The sequence below is a fragment of the Nestor notabilis genome, unplaced genomic scaffold (genome assembly GCF_000696875.1).
Source record: "Nestor notabilis isolate BGI_N333 unplaced genomic scaffold, ASM69687v1 scaffold20658, whole genome shotgun sequence".
Taxonomy (NCBI): Eukaryota; Metazoa; Chordata; class Aves; order Psittaciformes; family Psittacidae; genus Nestor; species Nestor notabilis.
This window is the reverse complement of record NW_009941727.1, coordinates 6,156-16,670: the sequence shown is the minus strand read 5'-3', so window position 1 is coordinate 16,670 and position 10,515 is coordinate 6,156. Positions and strand designations below refer to the sequence as shown.

The 10,515-nt window shown below is 40.6% G+C and overlaps 1 protein-coding gene across 1 annotated transcript in view; it reads right to left on the bottom strand.

Annotated features, from left to right (window-relative positions):
• Positions 1-2,682: 2,682 nt before the first annotated feature.
• LOC104410778 (chromosome unknown open reading frame, human C17orf85) overlaps positions 2,683-10,515 on the bottom strand; it is a gene marked incomplete at its 5' end in the record, with an annotated part of 12,661 nt that continues 4,828 nt past the window's right edge. The window contains 9 exons of the mRNA XM_010021037.1: positions 2,683-3,166; positions 3,661-3,825; positions 4,552-4,709; positions 5,481-5,766; positions 6,126-6,232; positions 6,552-6,651; positions 7,394-7,502; positions 8,379-8,452; positions 10,268-10,396. Coding sequence (XP_010019339.1) covers positions 2,931-3,166; positions 3,661-3,825; positions 4,552-4,709; positions 5,481-5,766; positions 6,126-6,232; positions 6,552-6,651; positions 7,394-7,502; positions 8,379-8,452; positions 10,268-10,396 — 1,364 coding nt within the window. The remainder of the gene's footprint in view (positions 3,167-3,660; positions 3,826-4,551; positions 4,710-5,480; positions 5,767-6,125; positions 6,233-6,551; positions 6,652-7,393; positions 7,503-8,378; positions 8,453-10,267; positions 10,397-10,515) is intronic.

Genomic DNA, 10,515 nt, shown 5'->3' with positions numbered 1-10,515 from the left:
GGGTCAGCATGATTCCAGACCACTTTTATCTGGAGCACAAGAGCTGCTTAAAGAAAGGATTCATTATTTTCACGTTATTAGGTCGTCTTGAACTGAAAGTGAGGGGTTTATTTTGCTTTCCTTTTCCCTGTTAAACCCATCAGCCATCATCTTCGAGAAGAAAAGCAAAGTCCTCTTTGAAGTCTCACATCAATGTCACACATTGAGAGCCTGCCCAAGGGCAGCTGCAGGCACAGAGCCTGTAGCTTCCACAGCTCCTTCTTCTACACATTGCAAGTCACCTTACAGAACAAAACACCCCCCAAAATCCAAAAGACCCTTTTTGAAACAGCCAAACCTCCCCAAAGGAAGGATTCTATGGCACTGTGAGGAGCCCCCCAAAATTCACACCCATTTCTCCCTCCAGCAAAAGCCAACCTTCTCCTCCTTGCAGTTCTCAACGTGTGTTCATTATAGTACACCAGAAGGGGACTCACAGCACAATTCTCCACGGGCTCTCTCTCCAGGTCAGACAGATTGCAGTTAACTGTGTTGAGGATAAAGCACTCACTGAACATTCAGTGCTCATTTTGAATGAGCAAAATCCAGCAGTTCACATGCAGGGAACTAAGGAAGGCCTAAGTCAGAATTCCTGATAAGAGAAAACACTTTTTAAGGCTTCTCTGTGTATCACCCAAAAGCAAAACCAGGCAAACAAGTGGAAAAACCCCTCTCTATACGTCCCTTTAACAGTAAACCTCTATTTCTCTTGCAGCTAAGCTACTGTGGTGTCATTAACACACAAAACTCTCCCTTTAAACCATAACTGTGACAGACCCAACTGATGTGGAGTCATTTTAAGGTGCATTTATGACTACCTGGAAGACAAAACCAGTGTTAACAGCTCCTCTTTCTCAAACACAAGCCTTTGCCTACATTGCTTTTCGTGGTTTCACACACCAGTTGAAGAGATTCTCTGCTCCCATTCTGCCCTTCACACCAGTCACTCTGTGCTTCACCAGGCTCAAGTTCTGAGTATTCACATGGAAACACAGAGGTTATCAGCAACATCCACAGGAGAGCACAACCTGTGGCTGAGCTCAAACACATGCAAGGGTTCAGGACGACACAGAAACCTGTTTTCATAGGTCAGGTGCACGATTTGTATCTACCATCTCCTCTCAGGAAAAGGGAAGGTCATAATGGATTCAGAGCAGTCACACAACAAAGGTTTACTGGCAAAAAAGACACTGGTTAAATAAATTTTATCAGGATGTTGAGAAATGGGTATGATTCTATTTGAAAGCTTTGGAAGGGGTATTGATGAAAGCACACGTTAAAATGAATTCTTACAGTGATCAGACATTGCAGTCATTTACTCTCAACAGGACTTTTATGAGACATATTTATATAGTCAGTAATTAAATAGAAACCCCAGGATGAGTGTCACAAAACAAGGAAATAATAAGGCTTGAGGCCCAGTCAGTCCCCAGTTACCTTCTAGTCACTGTACCTTTCATTTTACCTTTTGTTTCCCATGCTGCTATTCTTAAACATAATAAAGCAGTAAGAAAAGTTAATTGCAGATTCCTTGCTTTTGGGAAGCCTCAAACTTACTTCAACTTAGTACAAAGAACAGGGAGGGAAAAGATAAAACGTGTCTGTTAAAAAGCAGGAAGGGGAAGAGAGATTCAGACACATTCTGGACTGAGAACGTAGGAAATAGGGACAACACAAAGAGATTTTCAGCCTATCCAAATGTAGCAGTCAATGGTTTTGCCACCCGTTGTGTTTACCAGACTGTGATGTGCTGCACCACTCCTTACTTCCAACCAAATCCAAATATATGCCACAGGCAACAAGAAATAACATAACTACAGTTGCACTCTGACCAAACCTTTTCCCTACCTACAGAGGGGATGCAGGTAAAAAAGCTGAATGTAACAAGTCAACCATGTCCACATCCACATGAACTATACAGGAAGAACATCCAAAAATATTGACATGAGACAGTGATCCTCGAGTTTTCCTTTTCTCTTTCAGTTATATATATATATATATATAGTTAAACAGCACGTAGGAAAACACTACTATAGCTTTCACTGTAGCCAACAGGAAAATCCTCACGAGTAGAAAAATGGATGCTTTTCAGGTGTTAGATTTCTTCAAAACGTAACACAGAGGAAATGAAAGCAATGGAATTTCTCATTGTCTAACAGCAACAACAAAAACTTAAACCCTTGGCAATTTACACAGTTCTCAAACCTCCAACTTCGCACTCTTGAACACCTCTCAATCCCTACTACAGCAGAACACAGTATCGCCAAAAGAAAGGAGCCAGGATTCCTCGAGAGCTGGGATGCTACTTGGATACTATGTGAAATTCCACTGTACCAAAACGTTTAACCTCCAATTTACATCCAGTATTTTGGAGGAAGGGAACATGATTGTCCCTTTCCAGCTTATCCCCGCTGGCTGCCCACCTAGGAAGCACTACTGTTATTACTTCAAGAGGAAAGGAAAGGTGCTGGTAAGAGCCAGAAGGGCAAGGCAATGATGTTGATTATGAAATGCCCTGTTCTTTGGAAGGACTGTGTAAAATAGGTTGTTAAAAGCCTCCATGTTAAAAATATTACGAACAAAAAAGGTCTTCTTAAAAATACAGAGCATCTCTGCCTCTTAAGTTCAAGGGTTTTGCTAGAATTAACTACAGGTTTGCTGTAACAAACATATATGACAATGCCCTACGTAACACAGGGCCAACCACAGCGTCCAGACAAACGTGATTGCTTTAGGTTTCAAGTGGCGTTTGCATCTCTGGTTTGTATAAAAGGAGCAGAGACACTTCTGGAACCTTCACTGCAGAGTCTTTGCCAGTGTCCAGGTTTTGGGCAAAGGAAATCTTGCCAGGCTGCAGAGTCCTAATGTTGAGGATCGGAACGTGAACCCCATCATGACTCCGAGTCTGATCCCGAGCTGCTTTCTCGGCTGATTTCGATTTGTAGAGATGGTAAATTATCCAACCGGCTCTTCTTTTGCCGAGACTGTTCCTTTTCCTTTATGAGAGCACCCCAAACCCGCTGCAGCTCCGAGTCATCCTCCTCTGGAGCTGCCACAGTGTTTTCAGCTTTATCTGAAGTCTTTTCTTGTGCCTTCGGAGCAGACCCTAATCGGGTCCATAAATTACCTGATGGGGTGAAAAACAAACATCTTTTAAGAGAGGACTAAGAGGAATGCTGGAGAAGTCTGAGGAACCCAGTCTTGAACGCATTTAAACTCCTCACCCTCCTCCCACCTTCATGTTTCGCATGGAACTTACCATGCTTTGAAGCACTGTATGAAATTACATCGTGGAATGTTCAGTGCAGTCTTGTTCACTGTTTCCTTTTTGCAGAGAATGCAGGTCTGAAGTGCCACTGCATTCATTACACTGGGTTTAGTGCCCTGTTTTGACCACAGTTTGAAAGTAGTCTTCTACTTTTAAGCATCCCTATATAAAACTATTGCTCTTTAAAACACTCAGCTCAACCTACCTACATCTATTTAGATTTCAAAGCTCTGAACAAACATTTGCTGATCCAGTGAAATTAAAAGAACATCCTTCATCATTTGCTGCTGACATTTCTCTTATACTCTAAACCCAAAGGAATTGCAGGATTATATTTTCTCCATAAAACTAACCTGATTTCTTCTCTCTGGAATCAGAGTAGAGGCCTTTAACATCTTGTTTGGGGATTCCTAACCGGCTGTGGACATCCGATATCGGTTCTCGACGAGGAGCAGAGGTACTACTTGGAGGTTTAGTTTCTGGAGAACGTGGTCTTTTCCCCAGTCTTCGCCGCACATCTGCGGATATTTTCAAGTGATTAAAAAGACAAAACCCATGTTGCATTCCCTCCAGCTCTACCAGCCAGTTTTCTGCTCACTCACAGTGTGTACAACATGAAACTAGACAGATTCTCTGGTCTTTTTGGTACTCTTTTAAGTCTTTCATACTCAGATTTCAGTCCTGGCAATGGCTGCAATACAGCGTATCCGAATTGAATCTTCCTTTTTTATGCGCAATAAATTTGACATTTAACGTTTTCAGGTTGTGCTCTATCCAAAAGATTGAAGGAATTACTCAATGGCTTGCTCCATTTCCGTTTTAGGAGCACAGCGTGTATGTATCCAACATAAGATTATATGAAAATTGATATGCCTTCAATGATTCCTTTCAGATAAGGGATACCTTGCTTTGGAATTCTAATACTGCTTGATATTTTGCAGAGGAAAATGAAAACCAGAATACAAGAATCCTAAATATACTGATGCGTAACCCATGATGTGAATCTTGCCTTCTGAAGTTTGTTTTAGCTGGCTATTTCTTGTCTTAAAGGAGGTTCAAACAAAAAGATGAAGGCAAAAGGAGTTACAAGACTTACGTGCCAACACAAAATTAACTGTATGAATGCAGAAACGGCTGCTGAGAACTCCTTCAGGTTAGTTAGGTGCAGTGAAGCACAGATATAAAAGGAATATATCCCTTTTAATGAGCCAGTCAAGTTCTACACACTGTGCGTTCATAAGTACCTGATTTTACAGTGCTGTTTGGCTGACGTGGCCCAGTGTTGTTCTGACGTTTTTCTTCTAACAGTAGTCTCACATCTGCCACCTTCTCTGATGATCCTTTACTGCCAATCCGGTTTCTGATGTTACTGGTTGCTATGCTATCTGCTCGCATGGAATTCCTGAAGAATAGATTTAACACCCTTAAATGAAGTTCTGAAGTCTCCTGAATGTAACATTACATCAGAGAAAACAGGAATATCAGGATCTCTAAACTGAGGAACAGTGGTATAAAATTACTTAGAGCTCACGTTCCAGCCAGCACCCCAAGTTTAGCTATAACCACATGAATTCCTCAGTATCCATTTCAAAGCAAGTATCGAGTTTGTCTCCTTAAGGCTGTGCCTCTGCACCAAAATTCAGAGCAGACAGCAGCCTCAAAACTGTTAAACGACTCAACATTATAACGAAGTCTAATGAGACTACTGAAGGGACACATTAAAGTGATCTTAATAATCTACAACATAAGTGATTTTGGTTAATATGCCCATAATGAACATAGATTCCTTTTTGTCATCAACACTGGGAGGGTTATTCTTCTTTCTGAGAGGAAGGGGTAAAGGGGAATGAGAAAGAGGAGTTATTTCTCCCTGACCTAGCTATGAAATGCAGAATTGTGCTGCTTGCACTAATTTCTACTGAGTCCACTTTGAGCTTCACTATTATCAGTCAGCAGGGTTACAGAAATCTGCAAAGGAAGCTGTATTTCAAAAGTGTTAATTGTAATTAAAAGTATGTATCACTGTTTTCTGTATTTTGAATTTAACAGCTACCAGAAAACTGTGTGAAGAAGTGAAAAAGCAGCTTGACAGTTTGTCTTCAAGCTGCCACAGCTCTGTCGCTAACTCGGAATGCCTTTTCACTGATCCTTTTAAAGAAGAAGAAACTTTTACCTAATGTTTTTCAGCTGTGACTCCACCTCGTCCGCATACATTGTCATTTTCATGCTCTTTTTGGGAGAGGGTGTTGATATCATTTTCAGTTCCAGATCATAGTCCATTTCATCAGAGTCAGATGTGCTAGCACTCGACCTTCGGGCTGCACTGCGCTCTCGGGACTGCTTGAAAGCTTGCAGCTCGTCACGGTACTCTACCACAACTCTGTCATCTTCATCCATATCCTGATCTTCTTCCTCTTCTTCTTCCTCCTCAATGGGCTCTTCAGGAACATTTACTAAGCCTGTAGCGAAGCAAATTGCTTCTGATAAACTGAATTTTATCATTCATATAAAGTACTTTAAAACGAATGTGGGGGAATCACTGCCATTAATGATCCACTACAAATAAGTCTTTGTGGTTCTCTAAGGCTAAAGAGAGAATAGAGTGCAATATAGAGTGGCATCTATATTACAGAACAGCCTAAGAGGAAGAAAATCACCACAGGAAAAGGTGTTCACTATCTCAGAAGCCTGCCCAAGCACAAAGCTGGACTTCACATCCATGCACTGCAGGGATCGGATGTGGGACTGATGAAGGCTATTCCCAGCTCTCCATTCCCCAGCTGTGTTCTTACAGGACTGACATACTGGTACCCACTACCTGAGTGACGATGTTTGTAAGGAGGAGTCAAGCCAACATCATCCCCAATAAGTGTCCTTTTCTTTATCACATCCCGATGGATTCGGCGCGAATGGTATCTTCGTTTCCTGAAACACCACAAAAAGAATGACATTCCTGTCACAGGAAAGGCATAATGAATGAGCCATGTTCAGTCCTGCATTAAGCACACACAGTTATCACTCACTTTAATAGCAGACAGACATTTACAGCAGAAATCTGTCTGGTTTGAATACAGACATTCTTTATATTCATGAGAAAATGCTCCCCTTGCACAGTCACGTTGCAAAAACATTATTTACACCTAAGAAGCATCTACATAAACCAAACAGAAAGAAAATCCACAAAGTAAAACCATTTTGGACTTTCTCACCCTCCAATACTCCAATTCTTCTATCCAGTACTCACCAAGAATTGCTAAGAATCCCCTTCATGCCTCCATAGTTGGGATTGCCATATTTCATGTAATACTGGCTTCGCCTTGCAGCTCCCAGCTCCTTCTTATCATCTGGAAAAAACAGAAATTAAAGGAATATTTCCCTCTTAGAACATATCTTACAACACCAGCACAAAAATAAATAACCCTCCAGTCAAAGACACCGAGGGAAAACAAGACTGTGTTATAGATCAGCACTGCTTCAGTCTCCTTCATGAAGGACACAGTTTTGCTGACACCTCTGGAATTTCTCCTACCAGCAGAGTTTTGTGTCTAGAAACTCAATTCTAGGAAGGCTGAGTTTCCACATATCATTCCACAGAGCATTCCATCCCCCTGTAACTGCTGAAGGCGATACTTACCTTCTTCATGACCTTTCTTCTCCTTACGGATGTGTCACTTCCCTCATGGTCCAGGAACTATATGGATGTTTATTTTACTCATAAATATCATTTAATCTCTCAACTGTATTTAGCAAGAATTTCCACTAGTATCTCATCAGCATCTCAAATTAATTTCTTATTTATAAAACATGATGTTTACTCCTGTGGAGAAGGGCATCATAAAACCTATTCTATGGTACTGGGAAGAATGCCCTGAGCCCAAGGTGTATGTACCATGGTTTTCATACAACTTGGACTGGATTTAATTTACACATTAAATGTGGATTTACTGCAAAATCTTAAGACCTAACGATTAGCAAAGAAACTAACACTTGTGCAAATAAAAATCAGGTACTTTGAGTCAGTGATTAGTCAACAAGTAAAACTACAACAAGCAAGAATTCATTGTGCTTGTTAAGCTGGTCATTTACCTTTAGTAGCAAATCTCATGAATAGCTTGTTTCCTTTAGCCAGTTTATTGGCAGGGCGAAGATCATTACGCAGGAGAGAATCCTCTTCTACCTGGGAGAGGGCATCCAACTTTGGGGGGCAAAAGAGGTATTTTGGACTCAAAAATAAGATTACTGTTGAATGAAAATGGGTTGCTCACAGAGCAGCAACCAACTGAGTATTAAGAAAGTTACTTTTCAAGCTACGTTCAAATAATTTGCTTTTTTTCCTTGACAAACTGATGTGAATTTGTAAGTAATTTGCCCTGAAGATTAAAATATTTCCTTCTCTTACTAACTAACATTATCTCAGATTATTAAATCCAGTCTTTTTCAAATGGCACCACCCTGACAGCTGAAATGCAGACAATAAATAGCACAACTTGGACACTGAGATCTTTTTGCTCGTTTCACATCTAAATGGCTTCACTAACAGGTTCTCATGCCCTCATGCAATGACTAAAAGGTTTTCTTTTCCATTTATATCTGCTTTATAGAACCTGAAATTCAGACTTCCATGATGTACGAGTGTTCACTGAGCCATTCCTAAAGAAAAGACTAATCACACCTATTCTATATTCAGCCAGTAAAGATTAAATCACTTACAAAGCAGCAATGCCCATGCTGATACACACAAATATCTATGGTCAGTTTAAACCCTGTTTCTCTCTTTAAGCACTGCCTTTGCCTGCCATTGTTGTTCTTTCATTGCCTCCTCTCAGCAGAAAAGAGCAGCCAGTCTGGCTCTTACATGCTGGATGCCCCATCACTCTTCACAAAACACTCTTACAGAGCTATTCCCACCACCACCATACCTGCACTTCCTGTCATTTCCCCATCTGATTTACCTTGATCATTAAATTGTGAACTGCAAATATATATGGTACGAAGTGTAATGTTATGAAGGCTTCACACCAGCCAGAGGCAAACTTCCTTAATGGTGTTTTCACCTTCCTTTTGTACTGACCTCAACATCACTGGGATTGTCATCCTCAACCTCGCCTTCTTCTGTCTCATCCTCAGAACTTTCTTCCTGTTTTTCTAAGAAGGAAAATAATTGGGGGGGGGGAATAAATTCCATTTAGCATGGCAGTCATCTTTGGTTATTATTACCTACAGTCTCTGAAATCAAAGGGAAGGTGTTATCCTTTCTTCTGTGCAGCCTAGAGATAGTCAAAACAGGAAATGTCTACAGAGATGAGAAGCCCACATGAGCATGGAATACAATGAACCAGGCAGCCCCTGTGAAGGTAACTGCCTGCAGCACACTTGGATTAATTTAGTTCTCTGAAAGCAAATGAAATGACACTGCATTTCAGCAAGGCCAAGACTGTAAAGGGCAAATAAAAGCTTCTTTCCTTTAGTTTCCCTTTAAAACGCTGTGAGTACCTGCAAGTATCCAATACTAACAAAGTAACCCAGGTGATTATTCAACAGCTTAGAAGAATGTGAGAGAGAAGGAGGAAAAACCCCAAACCACCACCTTAGTGACTTCATTTCAAAGTGAAATAACTGACATAAGAGTGCACGCTTCCAGAACTGCTCTAACTGTGAGATGATCGCACAGACTTTTCAGGGTTCTTCTTAGCTCACAGGAAAAAAATCATATTGGATTCCACCACCAGCAAGGGATGCACAAGGAATGCATCTAAGCCAGTTACTCCCGTGTATCTGGATGCATTTCACACCTTAAGCTGTAGCTGAACAGTTTGTACTTTATCTAATATCCCACTTTTCCAGCTGAACAGGATTAATTTAGATGACAGTTTTTGTTTTGAGATGTGGTGTAATGATAACACAATGTGTAACTTGTAGCCAAGAATATTAAATACATGTATTTATGCTGCATTTAAACAAGACAGTCACTTATCTCCAATGACTTTATAACAAAGTCTTACTTGAAGCACTATCAACATTTGCCCCAGAATTAAAGCCACATGGAGGGTGGAGGAGCAACTGCATTTTAGAGAAAAGCAACAAAAGGGGATGAATCCACAAGTTTAACAAAGCCCTAAATCCCCAACTTTGTCAAGAGGCCTTTGGTAACACTGCAAATATCTAATAGAGAGATTAGCTACCTGCATTTTGTTCACAGAGCATGTTTAAGGACAGTCTGTGGAAGAGTTAATAAATACAGTATCTCTCTTTTTGGACTGCATGATACAGTGCTTGGAACCACAGCAATTTATCACACCAGCCTAACAGCAAACAGTCCTAAGGTAGGAAAAGCCTCATTCTTCATTTACACCCATAAAAGTGAAATCAATTTACAATTCAGGCATTCAGGTACCAGATTTAGCACAATATTAAGATGTATTTTTACTGCTTTGCTCTTGCATAACTGACCTTTCAGGGTGCTGCTTTCTTGAAAGCATAAAGGCCAGATTTAGAGATGATATACACAGTGGTGAAGTGATAACCTGTCACATCAGTGCAAACAATAAACTTAAAGGATGGTGGTGGATCAAGAAAGGAATCATCTGTGGTATTTCAAAAACAGGACGTTTTCTTACACCTGCTTTTTCCCCACTTGGTATTCATCCTTTTACTGCCACAGCCTTCTTTCTGTGCCACAGGTACCACCACAAATATCATATCTGAATCTAACCCTCTAATCTAACATGTTCAGTATTGACTGAATTACTGCTTTTGGTCTAGCTCCAACCCACCTTTTAAGAAGCAGCTTCTTCAAAAGGTTTCCAAGATGAAAGCCTTTTTTTAAGTGGCAGAATACATTTACCTGAAACTATATGATAGAAGCTCCTTCAGTAATTCAGCTTATGCAGTACTCAAGCCCAAGTTTAAAGTTTCACTGCTTTAACTAGGTGATGTCTATATATGCATGCCTCAATCTACCTTTCTTGGCTTTTTCAGCTGTCTTCTCTTCATTGTTTTCTCTGCTTTTTGTTTTCTCCTGATCAGGTAAGGAACTCATGTTAATCAGAGCCCGTGTTGCTGTTACTTCATCGAGCCAGACCACATTACCTGTGACATATAAAAGCACACACAAAACCATAATGCAGTTTGTATAGTCACATACACAGCTTTACTGGAGGGAAACTGCTGGCAGAAACACCTTCATGTGGTGACATGGTAAAAGAAGG